The sequence below is a fragment of the Pseudoliparis swirei genome, chromosome 4 (genome assembly GCF_029220125.1).
Source record: "Pseudoliparis swirei isolate HS2019 ecotype Mariana Trench chromosome 4, NWPU_hadal_v1, whole genome shotgun sequence".
NCBI classification, from domain to species: domain Eukaryota; kingdom Metazoa; phylum Chordata; class Actinopteri; order Perciformes; family Liparidae; genus Pseudoliparis; species Pseudoliparis swirei.
The window spans coordinates 10724548-10744754 of NC_079391.1; the positions used below are offsets into that span (position 1 = coordinate 10724548).

At 38.9% G+C, this 20207-nt stretch overlaps 2 protein-coding genes across 2 annotated transcripts; both read right to left on the reverse strand.

Annotated features, from left to right (window-relative positions):
• Window positions 1-1733: 1733 nt before the first annotated feature.
• slc38a8b (solute carrier family 38 member 8b) lies at window positions 1734-11158 on the reverse strand. Its single transcript, XM_056413062.1, has 10 exons — window positions 10970-11158; window positions 10235-10433; window positions 5875-6028; window positions 5546-5650; window positions 5373-5430; window positions 4070-4184; window positions 3845-3992; window positions 3540-3742; window positions 3305-3356; window positions 1734-2444 (listed from the first exon to the last, which is right to left on the reverse strand). The coding sequence occupies exons 1-10, from the start codon at window positions 11156-11158 to the stop codon at window positions 2342-2344; spliced, it is 1326 nt and encodes a 441-aa protein (XP_056269037.1). The 3' UTR covers window positions 1734-2341.
• A 3979-nt stretch (window positions 11159-15137) lies between these two features.
• nrn1lb (neuritin 1-like b) lies at window positions 15138-19839 on the reverse strand. Its single transcript, XM_056413422.1, has 3 exons — window positions 19697-19839; window positions 17009-17156; window positions 15138-16095 (listed from the first exon to the last, which is right to left on the reverse strand). The coding sequence occupies exons 1-3, from the start codon at window positions 19749-19751 to the stop codon at window positions 15792-15794; spliced, it is 507 nt and encodes a 168-aa protein (XP_056269397.1). The 5' UTR covers window positions 19752-19839; the 3' UTR covers window positions 15138-15791.
• Window positions 19840-20207: the final 368 nt, after the last annotated feature.

Genomic DNA, 20207 nt, shown 5'->3' on the forward strand with positions numbered 1-20207 from the left:
GAGCTTAATAGGTTTTTTTTCCATTTTGAAAACAAAAGGCATTCAGATTACAATCGGTATGACAGTGACTGCGAGACACACACACACACACTCACCTACACACACACAGGAACAGAATCATTCAGGACTCTTGCTGACGCTCTTATCAGAAACAATTAACATTTAAAAGGAACGTTCCTACAAATTGGCAATTCATTAATTATGACTTTGAGAAGCCTATAGGCCTTGCATTACAAGTAATCTTTCAAAAACAAAGTCGCTAAAGGGGACAACATAATAATGAGGCCTGGCAATTATTTTTCACAGACAGAGGAAAATGAAAAGATAATGTAATACAGAGAATAATGGATGACTTTCAGCCATGCGGGTGGATGCGGCTTTAGGGATAGCAGTGTTGGCTGGTCGGTTGGTCCTCTTTGGTCCAGACTGAAATATCTCCACAATTATTAGATAGAAGATGGCAGTTTTGTTCAGACTGACATTCATGTTCCCTTGAGGCGGAAATGTAATAACTTACTGACCTTCGCTTCAGAGTGACCATCAGTTCAATGATCCAATTTGTTTTCTTATGTTCTTCAACCTGTATTCTCGTCACCGTCAACTGTAGCCTAGTGAGGTAGCAAACAACATTAGGCTACGATTGTAGTCGCTGACGCTTTTATCCACAGAAACTTACAACAAGTGCATTCAACCATGTAGATACAACACATTTAGAATAACTAGCTAAAGTTCACATACTAACACGCTACATTTTGCTTAGTAAACATTATACCTACTCAACATCAGTAGCCTATGTTAGCATTGTCATGGTGCTTGTGTTAGCATACTAATGCTAGTTCTAGTCACCACTGTTAGTTCAGCCTTACTTGCATGGCTGGAGAGAACTATTTTAGATTTTTTTGTAAAATTATTTTCTGGTGTGACAAGAAGCAATAACTGTTTTGAAGTCCTACCATAGCTAGGTTGGCCATTCTTTCATTTTTGGAAGCACAAATGTCTGAAACAAGTAAAACAAACAGAGAACTGAAATGCTAAACTCCTGTACAACTATCATATATGATATGTATGATAGTTGTATTTCCCATGACTGCTGAGTTGCTTTGGACAGAGAGAGCAGCTGTAGGATGAGTAAGAAGGAGTTTGTGTGATTTTCAAGGATTTTCTTTTTCCTGCATTTAGTGGATTTAGTCATTTGGCCAGCAGGTTGAAATATAATCCCATGAGCTAAACACGAGTATAGTATCACAGTTTGAGGTCTTTCCCCAAAGGACATTAATGCTGCACGGGATGACGGATATACTGTATTGAGCAAGCTGAAGCAGTTATTAGTATGTGTGTTTCTAGAAAGTCTGGAAACAACCAACAATTACAGTTCTTATTTTGTGTATGTGTTCTGATAGATACGCTATGCTATGTGAAGTTAGTATGGCTGATGTTGCTTTCACCACAGCCCTCCAGGAACAGAGACAGCACCCATTTTCTAGATTGACTGTAAATCGTTACTCACTCATACACTAACACGCATGTGTGAGCATGTGCACTCTCAGAGTGCGAGCCAATCTGTGCTCAACGAAAGCTCCAGATGTAAATCACTTGTATGATTCAGGCCATGTGGAGGTCAGTGGAGAGATGGACAAGAGAAATGCAGAGGAAGGATAACAGACATGTTATGGAAAGAAAAACAATCTTTATGCTATTGATGCATGTTATAATCTGGTACATGTAAACAAGCATTTCAAGGGCACCCAATCCATACCTATATATTAAAAAGGAACAACGTCTTGCTGGATAAAACCGTGGCACGCTATTGTCAAAACGATCCCCATCACCAAGATAACAATAATAAGATCTATTTTTGTCTCTTATCTGTGTCTCCAATAGAAAATTGCACACATATATGAATTAATGACTATGCAGATAAATAAAAAGATCTTCTGTAGTACAATACTGCCCCCTGGCAGGATTTTGCAAGCACAATAAAAGGTCAGAGGCAAACCCTTTGTGAATGCTTATCTATATACTAAAACTATATTATTGGTATAGCAAATCAAATAATAAAACACATATTCAAACTTTATTATTCTCCACTTACCTAAAAATGGAATACTTAACATTGTATTCTTCTCTTTGACATTATACTATGGTCCATTTAAATCCGATATTTATGCATCACACACAGAAAAATATTCTTACAGAGTAGATATATATTGTATGTCCAGGTCATGGAGAACCTTGATAAGGATCATATATACAACTGAAAACCACATTTACAAATGCAACTTTCATAATGTGAAGTCACAATGAAGCAGCTGCTGCAGATGGTGGTGAAAACGTGGGGAAATCAGAATTTGTTGCAAAGCTCCATGATAGCGATGGTGGTGGTCTGTCCGAATATGAAGGCTCCAACTACAATGGTTATGACTCCCCAAATGGATAAAACCACCCTGCAAAGCAGAACAGGAAACATTAGGAGAAAGACATATTTCAACACAAAGTTGTTTGGCTACAATATGAATCTTCTTCCTTACAGGGATTAAAATTCATTAATAAACTTATTTTTTTCGAACATCTTCCTTTTAAAAAGGATCAAATGGATATCAATATCCATAGAGGCCTTACCGACCTTGCAGCAATTAATTTGTATAAAATAAAAGACACTTTCTTATTCATTGTCTTTCTTTCCTGGGATAACACAGTCAGTAAGAACACTAAAAGAAGGACTTTGTGAACTCGAATGGTGATGACTGATTGTAGCAGATTGTTGCCGACTGATCATTTGCATCAGGTTTGTAAGTGTTACTCTGCAGCATGTGACCTCACATGTTTTTATGATACTCCTCTCTGTTAACTTGTTTTTGGTTTAATTTGCTAAAATTAAAATGTGTACTTTATTTTTTTAAATCCTTGGAATTTAAGAGGGAGAACATGTCATTTGAGACACATTATAGAGAATTATAAGGAAATCTCTTCTAATGATTAATTAATTATCTGAAAATGAATTTTGCATAGATTTTGAGTTGTGTGTTTGCCTGTAAACTAATATGCATTCTTGCATTTTCAATCGAGTCGGCTGTGAAGAGGCTTAAAGACTGTCCAGGTCACAAAAGGTTGGAATTAATTCATTAATTTGAAGTGTATCAGTTAAACATGATTTATTTTCCCTGTAATTAGCACCAATTACATTAATCTTTCTAGGAATTTACTTGAAAATTACTAGGAAATAATTCCGTAAATTATGGCCCTTGAAATAAAATGATTATCTTGATAATCTCATTTACATATGAGTCTGTAGCTCCTCACTCACCTGACTCTTGGAGTGATGGATTCATTTTGCATAGTGAACACTAAGCAAAGACCTGTAACACACAAACCAAACTTGACATAGCACCTTCCATACAGGTGAGTCCACCTCGAAGTGATTTACACAGAAATATATCAAATATAAACTGTATCTGAATATAAAGCCATGGATTTACAAATCATGTCATTACAAACAGAGATAAATACACACGATGCATATTTTAAGGTTGTTTACAAACCAGGAAAAATAAAGATGAAGAAGGCGCTGATGCCTCCGATAACACTGATGACCTCCCCCATGTCGGGGACGAACATGGCGATGAGAAGAGTGATGGTGATCCAGATCACGGTGAGAACTACTCTGCAACGACTCTCAAACAATTGAGTGACGATTCCCCGATGATGTCTTTGAATACGCAGCATCAGGTTCAGGATGACAGACCTGTGTCACACACACAGACACAGCGATAAACAACAAGTTAAGCGTTAAAACACACACACAAACTCACACGATAGAAAACAAACCAACTCCGGTGTCGCTCACCTCCCCAGAAGGAGAATAATAGGATAAATGGTGATGATTGATATTCCAAAAAGTAGTCTGGAGATAATCATGACCACATCATTTCCTGGATATGACATCAAAATATCAGAGGCGACCGCTCGTCCAAACGACATGAAGCCGTACACACCTGGAGATCAGAGAGAGCGAATGTGATTCACAGCTTTTAGGTGAGCACGCAGGTCGACAGGTGAGAGTTGAACTCACCGGTTAGAGTGTAGATGAGCAAACAGAAAATCATGGAGACCACAGAGATGATCACCCAGTGGAAGAGGTTCTGGTTCTCCATGCTGCTGTAGATCGCAATACAGGCTTCATGGCACTGCACGCACACACACACACACACACACACACACACACACACACACACACACACACACACACACACACACACACACACATACTCTGATTACAAAGGTCAGTTTGGGGGATTTTTATGTTTGTTTTCCAGAGTCACAGCTGCTTTGCAATGTTTTTTTTCAGAGTATCTTGAGCATTAAGTAACTTATTTAACATATGTATATATATACAGGACTGTCTCAGAAAATTAGAATATTGTGATAAAGTTCTTTATTTTCTGTAATGCAATTAAAAAAACAAAAATGTCATGCATTCTGGATTCATTACAAATCAACTGAAATATTGCAAGCCTTTTATTCTTTTAATATTGCTGATCATGGCTTACAGCTTAAGAAAACTCTAAAATCCTATCTCATAAAATTTTAATATTTCCTCAGACCAAGTAAAAAAAAAGATTTATAACAGCTGAGTGTTTGTCAAGGCTCAGGAAACCCTTGCAGGTGTTTCGAGTTAATTAGACAATTCAAGTGATTTGTTTAATACCCTACTAGTATACTTCATGATATTCTAATATTTAGAGATAGGATATTTGAGTTTTCTTAAGCTGTAAACCATAATCAGCAATAAATCAGAATAAAAGGCTTGCAATATTTCAGTTGATTTGTAATGAATCCAGAATGCATGACATTTTGTTTTTAATTGCATTACAGAAAATAAAGAACTCCATCACAATATTCTAATTTTCTGAGACAGTCCTGTATATAATAACCATTATATGGGATACATGTATTGACATCCGCTACTGCGGTTCCATAAATATGAATAGTTGTATTGTTATGGCTGAACATGGTCCAGTCAGTGTTTGTGTATGTAAACAGGAGTTGGGCAAATGTTTATTTTGGTCATACTTAGTTCATTGTTAATCATCGTTAATCATTTTACAGTTATATAGCATGAAAATGAAAAGCAAAAAAAAAAAAAAGCTAATGAGCACATTTTGAAAGGTGTGCAAGTGTAAAAAGACCTGATGATACGGGCATTCGTACAAAAGCACAACATGAAATTAAAATAATGTCCTTAAGCTTCACATGCTTGTCTGTTATTATTGGTTGGTTTGTGCTCCTGGCCAACTTCAAATTCATGTTAAACATTTGAAGACCAAACGTCAAACTGATTACTTTCAGAGTTCAAAGCCTGAAGTTGATCGTACCTGGAAGCCAAAGCAGATGGTCGGCACGACACTGAACATCGAAGCCCATGAACTCACACTGAAGAAACAAACACACACATTGATTGATGCACACAATTCAACCGCTGTATACAATGAGAAGCCAGTGATAAACACACAACCAGAAATGCATCCATTAAAACAGTGTTACTGACCCTTGGCTGTGCTCCGGAGTAATTATAACAGTGTGGCTCTCCATCATGTAATACTTTACAATCACTGCCACACACAGATACGTAGCAGCCAGCGTTCCCAACACACTGACATAGGGAGAAAACTGTTAGAAAACCATTTAAATATACACTTTAATAAACTACTTATTTTAACAAACTCTTTATCATATTCTTTTGTTTATTTTCCTATTTTTATGTTTAAATTATGTCTTGATCTATTGCACTGTGTTGTACTTGGCAATAAACTAAATAATACATGTTAACAACATAAAGATAAACACTTGACTGGATGTCATTGTGACCACAGATACCTTGTGTATTTCTGGATGCCGATTTCTTTTGGGATGGACAGGGGTAAAATGATGAAGAGGCACATGATGAAGAGGGCAAACCGTTGGTCGGAGTACCAGTGATAAGGCATCTCTCCCTCACTGGAAGTGACTGTCTCATATAAAGAAATACTCACTGGAAGAAAAACAAGTCAGAGTCAAAGTCAGAGTCTATTTATCTGCTGAAACTTGTAGACATAACAATAGCAGCAATAACTACAGTAAATATCTGCATGCTCACAGAATAATTTACAGATTCTTTACAGATTTTTGTTTCCTGCTTAAAAGTCTGGTTTATGTTGTTGAAATGGCTGCAACATGAATGCAATAACGTTGGGGGATGAACATAAAGAATAATGAAAACAATATGCGTTTAAATCCCACGAGAGTTAAATTCTCCGTCTGGACTGAGCTCGGTGCAGAATCTCTGATCATTGATGGATTTTTTTTTGAGTGAGCGTGTTTGTAAATCCAACCAAGTGCTCTGGAACAGAGCAAAAACATTAAAGGGATTTTAAGCATTTGAGATGGACAAAACAACAGAGGTAAAAATGAAAAAGGGTAGCATTACTGCTCCCAGTCACATGTTTTCACCCTCATACTAGCTAGAATGAAAATTAAAGTGCGGATGATTTGTGGTCTGAGAGATTAATGTTTTGATATGGAAATGGCTGTTAAATTGATCACAAACTCATAATAACATGAACACATTGTGCTACAATTCAGGCACAACTGTCTTATACTTTAATCCCTTATTTACAGTGTTTGACGCACACATTTGCAAATATGTATTGTATTTATTTTCCCTTGATTGTTTTATGTACGAGTATTCTATGTTTTACATTGGAGCAACATGTATATAATTTACGACCTGACCACCCACGACCTGACGACCACCTTCAAGAACCCCGTGTTAGCCCCGACTTCCAACCTCGGTGACACTCAGGCAACTCTCTCTGACTGCCGACATTACTGCGACAACACGCTCCTGGAGGAACATGCTGCACAACATCAGGAGAAAACATCCTCGTCTTACTCAGAAGGCGGCACAGGTTCAGGTTCTGGTCCAGGTTCTGGTCATTTCACACCTAGACTACTGTAACTCCCTCCTGGCAGGTGTATCTGCTAAGGCCATCTGACCTCTGCAGCTCATCCAGAATGCAGCAGCTGGACTGGTCTTCAACCTAAATTTACCCACACTACTCCAGTCCTCCGCTCGCTTCACTTGTTACCAGCTGCCTGCATCCGTTTCAAAACATTGGTACTTCTGTTCCATGCTGCGAACCGACCGGGTCTAAAGAAACAAAAATGTCATGCATTCTGGATTCATTACAAATCAACTGAAATATTGCAAGCCTTTTATTCTTTTAATATTGCTGATCATGGCTTACAGCTTAAGAAAACTCTAAAATCCTATCTCATAAAATTTTAATATTTCCTCAGACCAAGTAAAAAAAAGATTTATAACAGCTGAGTGTTTGTCAAGGCTCAGGAAACCCTTGCAGGTGTTTCGAGTTAATTAGACAATTCAAGTGATTTGTTTAATACCCTACTAGTATACTTTTTCATGATATTCTAATATTTAGAGATAGGATATTTGAGTTTTCTTAAGCTGTAAACCATAATCAGCAATAAATCAGAATAAAAGGCTTGCAATATTTCATTTGATTTGTAATGAATCCAGAATGCATGACATTTTTGTTTTTTTAATTGCATTACAGAAAATAAAGAACTCCATCACAATATTCTAATTTTCTGAGACAGTCCTGTATATAATAACCATTATATGGGATACATGTATTGACATCCGCTACTGCGGTTCCATAAATATGAATAGTTGTATTGTTATGGCTGAACATGGTCCAGTCAGTGTTTGTGTATGTAAACAGGAGTTGGGCAAATGTTTATTTTGGTCATACTTAGTTCATTGTTAATCATCGTTAATCATTTTACAGTTATATAGCATGAAAATGAAAAGCAAAAAAAAAAAAAAGCTAATGAGCACATTTTGAAAGGTGTGCAAGTGTAAAAAGACCTGATGATACGGGCATTCGTACAAAAGCACAACATGAAATTAAAATAATGTCCTTAAGCTTCACATGCTTGTCTGTTATTATTGGTTGGTTTGTGCTCCTGGCCAACTTCAAATTCATGTTAAACATTTGAAGACCAAACGTCAAACTGATTACTTTCAGAGTTCAAAGCCTGAAGTTGATCGTACCTGGAAGCCAAAGCAGATGGTCGGCACGACACTGAACATCGAAGCCCATGAACTCACACTGAAGAAACAAACACACACATTGATTGATGCACACAATTCAACCGCTGTATACAATGAGAAGCCAGTGATAAACACACAACCAGAAATGCATCCATTAAAAACAGTGTTACTGACCCTTGGCTGTGCTCCGGAGTAATTATAACAGTGTGGCTCTCCATCATGTAATACTTTACAATCACTGCCACACACAGATACGTAGCAGCCAGCGTTCCCAACACACTGACATAGGGAGAAAACTGTTAGAAAACCATTTAAATATACACTTTAATAAACTACTTATTTTAACAAACTCTTTATCATATTCTTTTGTTTATTTTCCTATTTTTATGTTTAAATTATGTCTTGATCTATTGCACTGTGTTGTACTTGGCAATAAACTAAATAATAAATGTTAACAACATAAAGATAAACACTTGACTGGATGTCATTGTGACCACAGATACCTTGTGTATTTCTGGATGCCGATTTCTTTTGGGATGGACAGGGTAAGATGATGAAGAGGCACATGATGAAGAGGGCAAACCGTTGGTCGGAGTACCAGTGATAAGGCATCTCTCCCTCACTGGAAGTGACTGTCTCATATAAAGAAATACTCACTGGAAGAAAAACAAGTCAGAGTCAAAGTCAGAGTCTATTTATCTGCTGAAACTTGTAGACATAACAATAGCAGCAATAACTACAGTAAATATCTGCATGCTCACAGAATAATTTACAGATTCTTTACAGATTTTTGTTTCCTGCTTAAAAGTCTGGTTTATGTTGTTGAAATGGCTGCAACATGAATGCAATAACGTTGGGGATGAACATAAAGAATAATGAAAACAATATGCTTAAATCCCACGAGAGTTAAATTCTCCGTCTGGACTGAGCTCGGTGCAGAATCTCTGATCATTGATGGATTTTTTTTTGAGTGAGCGTGTTTGTAAATCCAACCAAGTGCTCTGGAACAGAGCAAAAACATTAAAGGGATTTTAAGCATTTGAGATGGACAAAACAACAGAGGTAAAAATGAAAAAGGGTAGCATTACTGCTCCCAGTCACATGTTTTCACCCTCATACTAGCTAGAATGAAAATTAAAGTGCGGATGATTTGTGTTCTGAGAGATTAATGTTTTGATATGGAAATGGCTGTTAAATTGATCACAAACTCATAATAACATGAACACATTGTGCTACAATTCAGGCACAACTGTCTTATACTTTAATCCCTTATTTACAGTGTTTGACGCACACATTTGCAAATATGTATTGTATTTATTTTCCCTTGATTGTGTTATGTACGAGTATTCTATGTTTTACATTGGAGCAACATGTATATAATTTACGACCTGACCACCCACGACCTGACGACCACCTTCAAGAACCCCGTGTTAGCCCCGACTTCCAACCTCGGTGACACTCAGGCAACTCTCTCTGACTGCCGACATTACTGCGACAACACGCTCCTGGAGGAACATGCTGCACAACATCAGGAGAAAACATCCTCGTCTTACTCAGAAGGCGGCACAGGTTCAGGTTCTGGTCCAGGTTCTGGTCATTTCACACCTAGACTACTGTAACTCCCTCCTGGCAGGTGTATCTGCTAAGGCCATCTGACCTCTGCAGCTCATCCAGAATGCAGCAGCTGGACTGGTCTTCAACCTAAATTTACCCACACTACTCCAGTCCTCCGCTCGCTTCACTTGTTACCAGCTGCCTGCATCCGTTTCAAAACATTGGTACTTCTGTTCCATGCTGCGAACCGACCGGGTCTAGTCGACATCCAGGACATGGTCTAACCTTAGACCCCAGTGCGTTTACTCCGCTTGGCATCTACCAATCGACTTGTGACTCCTTCATTGCGAGCAATTAGAACTTTCTAATACCTGTTTAACAGTTATACCTGAAATTATAGAAAACCAGTCAGAACAATATGGCCCAGAATTATTCATTATCATAAGCATCCAATACAATAAATCTAAAAGATATTATGAATCACTTTAATGCAAAAGGACACAGATAAGCTGCATAACATGGATGGATAATTTCACCAATTAAATGTTACAAACATTCAGGCCTTACATTTCTCCAGCTGGTCCTGAACCACCACCAGGAAGGCGACACAGATCATGAAGAGGTTGAAGCAGAAACAGACTTCACAGAGTTGACCCACAGCTCCTCCACACACCTCTTTCACCACGTCCTGATACGTCTTCTGTCTGCTGACTGATGAAGAGTAGGCCAGGATGACCAAACCACTAATGAGGAAGACCAGCGAAACCTGCATGACACACACCATGAACGCACCATTAGACAGCGGGCCCCATAAAGATTGTTCTGCCTATTCTTTAGGTTCCCTTACTTGTTTTACTTTAAATGTAGACTGACTGTTTGTAGATGTATTACAGGAACATAAACAGGAAAAGGACTCAAATTGAAATCAAGAGCCATCAGAGGCTCATTCTAGGAGCCCCCCGGACCTCTTGAGACCCTGGGCCTGTTCTTGGAAAATCAGAATGCAAATGCATCCATTACACACACACACATTTTTTTCTGCATTGCAATGAAAGGTCAGGTCCTCACTTTAAAGGAGGCTTCATTAGAGCTCACCTGTGAAAAGATGTGCCTCTTTCACACCAGGGAGAGAGACTGAGGGGTGGTGACTCTCTACACACACAGTCTGCAGGCTAACAACCAAACTAATCCCCCAAAAGCTTTTTCCCCCTAATAATCCCATGAATGTATGTCGGCCTGCAGGGCCTTTAATGCGCCTGTATTAACAGTGCACTAACGAGGTGTTTGCTGTGCGGGCCTCACCAGCTCCACACTGATGGCACTAGTCACTCCCCCCGCCTTCTGGAAAGCCCAGGGGAAGTTGAGCAGTCCAGCCCCGAGCGCAGACTTCAGCATGATGAACACCGCCCCGAACGAGCCGAGCCGCGGCGGGTCCGCGTGGGACGCAGACCGGGCCATCAGGCTGATGCTCTCCCGGGCCAGTTCCTCCATGGTCCCGGACTAAGCTCCGAAACTCGCTGCAACTGGAGAAAAAGCTTTAACTGAAGATCCTTTCGAAAACACTTGCAGCAACTCTTTCAAAGTAGTCCAGGTGCTTGGGTCGTCCTCCTGAGTCTCCTCCAGTAAAGCTGGTGACTGGGGGACCGAGCAAATATATAGCCTCCACCCAGGCGCTCAGACAACTCACATGGTCTAATTGGACATTTTGACTATTAAACATTTCACTCTGAGGCGACACATTTGTCACTTAAGTGTGTATGTTTGCATGTGTTCTCTCTCTCTCTCTCTCTCTCTCTCTCTCTCTCTCTCTCTCTTTAGGTCTGTCTGTGAAGAAGTAGGTCATTGTTTAAGATAATATATTAAGACGGTGCTGATCAGAACGTTATAAAAACATCAGGTAAGTAATAGTTCAAGCATGTCAGCATGACTGGATTAACCTTTGAAGGGCCTCCAGTGGCAGAAGAACTGGCTCCAGGTCAGAATAACTGGCTCCAGGTCAGAATAACTGGCTCCAGGTCAGAAGTACTGGCCCCCTGGTACTCACATGTCTCTTTGTGGTTTCTTTGTAAATTACTTTTTGAAGAGGAACAAGTTAACAATATTTACAAGCTGGAGTAAATCCAAAGTCATCCAAACTCTTATTCAGACTTAGTGTTCATATTATTAAGTGAACCCCAAACTAAAATAATACAAAGTTTCAAAATTATGTTTTAAGGTAATAACACAAATGTCATTAGGTTCCTCAGGTTTATGCTGACTGTTGCTCTCCCCATGTTTCCTGACTATACTTCAGAAATCCAATAAAAGAGACAATGTGAGCGTAGATGTGCTGTAAAAGGTTTGAACTCACCAGTATTTGTTTACCTGCAATGTTAAAGATGACACGTCTTTATAGAAGCATTTCAACATTTAAAATGCTAACTAGCCTTGCCTTCGAATCAGAAATAAAGTTAGTTACATAAGAGTTATTTAAAATAGCCTGTAATCACATACATACATCATAAAGGCACACAAGACAGCCTCTGTCTTTGATTCAGAGTGTGGAAAAACTCTTTTAATGGGAAATAAATTTATTTCTTGTTTATTTCATATTTATTAAATGTATTTACTGAATCATATTTGTAGAGTTGGTGAGCAGTGCAGCGTACACTGCGATAGCATTAGTTATTATGCTTGTAAAATGAGGTCCTGGACAGACAATCTGCTCCACATGAAATTCATAATCTCATGTTTCATGCTACACACCATCTGTTAGCGAGCATTGGTCAACATTCGTAAACATTGTTCTAAAATTGTTGTGACGTTCAGCCGAGAGGGGAAATCTTTCTGAAGAAAAACTTTTGCTTGTATCTTGAGCATTTCAACAGCTGGGGAAAGAAAGTGAGGCACCCAGAAAAGATGTCATGAGGATGTTGTAGATGTTCTCCAGTGAAATGCAGGATGACGAGAGATTAGAGTGAGCAGGCGCACCTCGGTGTTCTGAATTCAAAGAGCGAGTTAGTTTTCCTCCGGGCTGTTTTCAGGATTCCACTTTTCAAAAGCCTTATACATTTTTAATGAAGTTACCCAAAATGTTGACAGTCATTATACTATATTATCAAAGGATGTAAATATACATCAAAAAGAAGATTCACATTTTCGACAGCACGTTCTGAAATACCAACGATTTATCACACCACTATAGCGTCTGTCTAAGATGTTATTAGCTTTTAAGTAACTACAATATAAACCCCAGGCATGTCATTATTAGACCCACAGAGAAAATGCCCTGGGAGTGTGATAATCTCTTTTTTTTAAACACAAAGGGTGGCGATGGAGGTAGATGGATCCAACAAACGCAGGACGCTGGTGTTTGAGACCAGTGAGTTATTTTGAAGTTATGTTTGTGTCAGGCTTTCCTTACAAGTTGTTTACTTTTTACTTGTGCTCCTGGACCCAACCATGGTGTTTTTACTCAACCTAACTGAGTGGTTTTGTTGCCTGAACCCAGGCAAGTACAAAAGGTCTGAGTCGGATTAAGAACGCATTGGACTGGACCAAAAGTGAATCCAGAGCAACATCTACAATTAGCTTTTTTTGGACACATAAATCGAATATGTATAGAAACAACAAGTTAGTCTGGTAGACTGAACTGCAACCCTTAACTCATCTTTATCTTTATCTTAACATATGTTTGCAGGTGTGTTCAGCTCTACAGGTACACTGCCTTTAGATTCCTAATCAAACTACTGTCATGCCTTCATATTTGTTCCTATTTCATGTGTAAAAATCAAGCCTGGTCAATAAATTCATAGAAGCTCTTACTAAGTCAGACAGCAACAGATTTGAAATCCCCTCTCTGCCCATTGTGACCTGCCACGTTTTGTCGTTATGACCAAATCAGGGTTATAATCTGGCTTTTAAACACATAGGCAGTCGGTAAAAAATAGACTTTTAGACACAGATTGAAAATGTAATCAGATACGTCGTGCAAATTGTCAGCACACTGCATCTGGAATCAACTGTGAAGTCTATTAACAGCACAATGTAAATGAGTCATTACACCTGTGAACTTTGGGTAACAGAGGCTGCAATGTGGCATTTCATCACTGTGACACACTTTAAGCAGAATATAAAGCGGGTCGTCCACCTGAGGTTTCAGTGACCGCTGCAATTACTTAATAAATTCATCATGCTGCAATAATTAAGTTGTCACCTCCGACCTTTAGATGTCATAGCGGCTCACTTCATGTTGACACAGCAACACGCCACCCAACCAATCATCATTATTTACCACTTACAGTGTTTATGCTCCGAAGGCACTAAGACTGCTTCAAGGGTTTCGAGTTGCAACCTGCTCCACTTTGGACGAATAAAGACAGACCAGATTAATCTACTTATGATACGGCTGTTATGGAACAGCTTAAGAGTATTAAGACACATACACACACACATATACCCCCCCCCCCCCACACACACACACACACACACACACAACTGACTCAAAAACCCATGACTTCAAATAAAGTAATAGTCGCGATATTATAAGGAAAATAACTCGGAGTTGTGTTTGTCAGTTAATTGAAGTTATTTATTTCGAAATAAAAATCTGAGTTCATCAAAGAAGCATGTATCACTCTATACTGCTGTGAAAAAAAAATACAAATAACCCAAAAAACTGAAAACAATGCAGTAAATACATTGTTATTATGAAAACCAGTGAATAAAATGCATTTTGCATTACAGCTCAGTAACAAAGAAAAGTTATACAACATTAAATCACTTTAGAGCAACTGTTAATGCTCTATGGATGAAACTTGGGAAACGTCTCACTCCCCCTTCCACCCCTGACTTTACCACTTAGCATATATTTTGATTTAATTATGAGTGATTATTATTTTATTTTAGAGTGTGTGCTCTCGATCCTTTTTAATTGCTCCACGTGGGATGCATACAATTCTTGATTAATGTTACATAACAGAATAGAAAGAGCAACATACAGGACTGTCTCAGAAAATTAGAATATTGTGATGTTTTTTTTTTTAATCTGTAATGCAAAAAAAAAAAATTCCTCATTTCATGATCTTCATTCAAAATAATCGACCTTTATTAAGCCTTTTATTCTTTTAATATTATGGCTTACGAAAAGCTTAAATAAAAACTTAAATATCCTATCTCATATTTAGAATATCATAAAAAAGTATACTAGTAAATTATTAAACAAATCACTTGAATTGTAATTCAATTAACTCGAAACATGTGACCCTGTTCTATTTCTTTTTTTAGCTGGTTTTAATAAATATACTTTTTTACTTGGTCTGAGGAAATATTAAAATTTATTTAGATAGGATTTTTAAGCTTTCTTAATAATAAAAAATCAGCAATATTAAAAACTAGCAATTCAGCAGTTGAATTAATGAATCCATTTGTAATGATTCTTTTTAATGCATTATAAAAAGTTTTTGAATTCTTTTAATTATCCTATAACTGCTTCAAGAAGGACTGGAAAAACACTGAAAGGGGTCACATGAAAGTACATCTTGCAACATCATGCACACACTGTGAAGCACGCTCCCACATAAAATATAATGTTCCTCTATTAAACTGGTCAAAAAGGATGATGAATTAAACTGCACAAAAACAGTTTTGCAGCCTGTAGTAATACTCTGCGCTGGATCCCACCTGATTGGATCACGAGCACTTCTGAACACCTGGCCCCCCACGGAAATCTCTTTTGTCCTAAAATATCAGGCCGTATTCCTGATGTACTGCAGTAGGGACGAAAACAAACAGCTTTCTACTTTAACTTCGAGATTTTTCTTTCCGCCAAGTCGGAGGGACTTTATCTGTTCATCACTCCAGCCTACATAATGTGACCAAGCAATAGTCAAAGTAAATTGAATCACCATCAATCATCCACTAAATTTTAAGTGAGACAGACAGTTAAACATGAACATGTGTCAGAATGAAAGCAACTTCTGTGTCAACTTCTTAGAGCAAGACGTGACCATTTCAACATTACTATTAAATGCCTCCTTATTTTAGGATTGATTTGTAATCACGAGGCGTGTTTACCCGTGTGTGTTTGGATGGTGTAGCTGCACGCTGACGACCGGCTGACTGACTGGAAGACTCATTGGGTTAATTAACTCCTGAGCAGAAGGAGTAAGGTGCTGCATACAGGTAACAGCAGTGTGCTGGCGGTGGGGCTGTGCTTATTCGTTTGCCCTGTCAGTTTATCCTGGTTGGTCTGGTCGGAGGTGGGGGGGCTCTGGGCCGCAGGCACAATGCTGGCTGGGAGGGTGGTGCGGCTGGCACACATGTCATAGAGGTTTCCGGAGAATTCCGTCTTCCTGGACTCTTGTCTTAGTGACTCCCAGACGGCGGCTGCTTCACCAGGACACCCGGCCAGGGCGGAGTTGGCACAGACATGGAACGCATTCCAGGACCTTCAATGAACCAGGCATGAGGAGATATCAGTGAAGAAATGTACAGGTAGAATGCACCAATACAGGGATGAGAGTATGAGTCCCTGGTTTAACTCCTTATGTTGCTGGTCTGGTGTTAAATTATTTTTTAAAGTTATAATCCTTCTTTTTTTGCCTTTGTTTATTTGGCAACACCTGTGGTTACTGGTGATGATGATGGCTAGTAGCCTATGTTTCAACAGTCGAGTTCCATTCAGGGGAAGTAAACATGCTGATGTCAGAAAACCAACAGAAGAAGAGCGTAATGATTTTTAACAAAGAAATTATGCTCAGAGACTCTTTGGCCTCTTGGCATAATCTAAACAATATTTATAACATGATAGGCACATAAACCCTAAACAATGAGTTTAAAGACTGCATAACTCTTCGTGCTGCACAATCAGGCGATAATTCTCTGTGGGTTCGTCACTGCATGTGACATCCGCTGTGAATATAACAGGAGTTTACAGCCATGGAAGCTGTGTGAGGCTGCACTTGTTGCTTTGACCTCAAGGCCAACATCAGCATGTGGAAATGCCCTCAATGAATATGCTAAGCAAGTATTATGTTTACCATGTTCACCATCTTAGTTTAGCATGCTAATATTCGCTAGCACAAAAAATAAAGCTTTTCATTGGGTTTAGCAATCCATAGTTGTTGAGACATTTCACAAAAATCCTAAAATGTCAACCTCTAAGGGCCCAAGAGGATCACTAAGAATGAGTAAGATGAATTATCCATGCTACAGTTGGTGACCAAAGAGGTGGATCGACTGACACTAACATCGATGGTGGGCATTGTATCAGCTTTAAGGATTATAACTTTAACAATGTCTTGTATTAAGACAGAAAATGTGTTTACTGGATGGTTACCACAGTGACGGGCGGACACACACCTGCAGATTGAATCAATGTCCTGTGTGCTCTGGTCTTTTTGTGTATCCACCAAACTGTCTCCAAGTGTCAGTAAACACTGAGCAAAACTCTTGTAGATGAAACCACATGCGTAGGGAACCGCAGCTCCGAAACACACAGTGACCAGGCCTAATGGAGCGGGAGAGACAAGAGAAAAGCATAGTTTAAACTTGAGGAACATCAAGAGAAATTCATTCATCAACTAGAATGGGCACTCGGTAGAGCGCATACCTTCGCATATCACAAGATTGGGCATTGAATTATGAACATTTTGGCATTAGTTGCATGCCAATTGGACAAAAATGTATCGTGCTATGGTAAAAAAAGAGTTTGACCTTTCCATGACCTTGACCTTTGACCCGATTGATCCCAAAATCTAATCAAATGGTCCCCGGATAATAACCAATCATCCCACCAAATTTCATGCGATTCAAGAACATTTTGACCTGTTCATGACCTTTGACCTTGACCTTTGACCCGATCGATCCCAAAATCTAATCAACTGGTCCCCGGATAATAAACAATCATCCCACCAAATTTCATGCGATTCGGTTCAATACTTTTGAGTTCTGCGAAAGATTTTGACCTGTTCATGACCTTTGACCTTTGACCCGATCGATCCCAAAATCTAATCAACTGGTCCCCGGATAATAAACAATCATCCCACCAAATTTCATGCGATTCGGTTCAATACTTTTGAGTTCTGCGAAAGATTTAGACCTGTTCATGACCTTTGACCTTTGACCCGATCGATCCCAAAATCTAATCAACTGGTCCCCGGATAAGAAACAATCATCCCACCAAATTTCATGCGATTCGGTTCAATACTTTTTGAGTTTTGCGAATAACACACATACAAATAAATAAATAACGAAATAAATAAATAAATACACGGCGATCAAAACATAACCTTCCGGCATTTTCAATGCGAAGGTAATAATATTTGTATCGGGATGAGTTCGGGATGAGGGAGACAAATCAAATCTAGATTCTTTGGGTCGGGGATTTCATCTTGTGGAGTGAAGCCCATTGTGTTCATAGAGACACGGTCCATCTGGTGCTTAGATGGATCAAACAAATACAGAAATATGTGTATAGCATGGACTATTCCATTTATCGGGACGGATTATCCAACCTCAAAGCCAAATTCAGCTCATACGTAACATGTCCCTCTGAGGCCGGTTTTAGTTGAATCACTGAAATGTTCCTTAAAAGAGGAATCAAGGTTTGACTGGAATATTTAGACATTGATTACCTTCGCATTGAAAATGCCGGAAGGTAATGTTTTGATCGCCGTGTATTTATTTATTTATTTATTTATTTGTTGTGGTGTTGTTATTCAAAAAAAAAAAAAAAATATTGAACCGAATCATGTGATTGTATGGGATGATTTATTATTAGACCAGTTGATTAGATTTTGGGATTGATCGGGTCAAGGTCAAAGATCATGAAACAGGTCAAATCTTCTGAATCATGGAATTTGGTGTGGATGATTGGTTATTATCGGACCATTGATTTAGATTTTTGATCAATCGGGTCAAAGGTAAGGTCATGGAAAAGTCAAAAAATTTTTTTTTTTTACCGATACATTTTTTTGTCCAATTGGCATGCAACAAAAAATGAGCGAAAGGTATGCGCTCTACCGAGTGCCCGTTCTAGTTTGACATGTTTTACATAAACCCAATCAGTGCATGAGGCTGTGGAGGTGTGTTTCAGTTGTCGCTATCTTCCTTTTAATAGAACCAACACAGATGCTGTGTTGTTGGCCTTGAAGACATCTGTGTAGTTGTCAGCAGCCGTTGGTAAACTGCGAGCACTGCATGCACTTCAGTGCATCAAAACGCAGAAAACAGCCCCAGACCTACAGGGTGCAGGAGTGTCCACTTACTTTTAGCCACATTATTTAAAAAAGGCCAGAGGCAAATTAACCTTTGCAAGCACAAGTAGTAATTACCTGAAAGTCCATTTCATCCTTAAAAGCATATACTTACTTTAAAAAAAGCATTACTGTAATTATTTGTAAATGTCCTATCTCTATATTTGACCTAATAGGTCAGTGGGTGATTATTTTATCGACAATATAAGCTATACACTTTAGCTTAAGTGATTTTGCCCTCTTTTTTCCTGTTCTCTTGTATTTGCATGCTTATATTTATATGTGTTGTATCATGATTGTTAATTTCTTGTTCATCCCTTGTTTATTTTTTAATGATTTTACTGCAAAATATTTAGTAATTCTCGAAAAATGTATACAAAATAACCTACAAAAATAACAGATAGTAGAATTTGCTCCTTAAATACAAGATGTTTTGCCTGAGATACACACCGCACACACAGAAACACACACAAATGGGAGCTGAGAGCGGGAAACAATTAGGACATGAGGAGAGAGTGTAATTCATGAAGGTAAGTGCATATTTAACAACCTGCCTCTCCTCAGTTTCAGAACAACTTTAATGGAATATCCTTTCTCAATCAACGTAAATATTTTGGAGGGGGGTAAAAGGTCTCAACCTGAATTCCAGGACGTGCAAAAAAAACATATTACACCAGAAAAACTGTGTGCCACATAGGACAGCCAAGAGCAAACTCAGAACATACAAATGTTTCCAGAAGATATAAATGCACATAACAGCACACTGACACAACGATGAAAGAAACATCCTTACTAAGGCAGAGAGCGATGGGCAGCAGCATGGTCGCCATGCCTGGTTGGGACTTCATCGTTGGTTCCACGAGTCCCACCTCTGAACCAGAGGCTCTGATGTATGAAGCTCCCACTGACTGTAAGTCCAAAGAGTCCAAAACTGCTTTAAAATGTGACGTGCTCGGCCATCCGTTGATTGCAAAAGCACAGCAATGCACAGTGGCACAACCCGTCTGGATTAACTGTGAAAGAGGCTGTTGCATCGCAGAGAGTCAGAGAGGATGCTGTGTGTGTGTGTGTGTGTGTGTGTGTGTGTGTGTGTGTGTGTGTGTGTGTGTGTGTGTGTGTGTGTGTGTGTGTGTGTGTGTGTGTGTGTGTGTGTGTGTGTGTGTGTGTGTGTGTGCACGAGGGAGGGGCGCGAGGTGAGAGCCGTAGAGAGCTCGGAGGCAGCAGACCGATGACAGCACACTGGATTAGAGAGTACTCATTTCCGGTCTTTAGTATTAAGTACATTTATTTGAAACACAAATTCA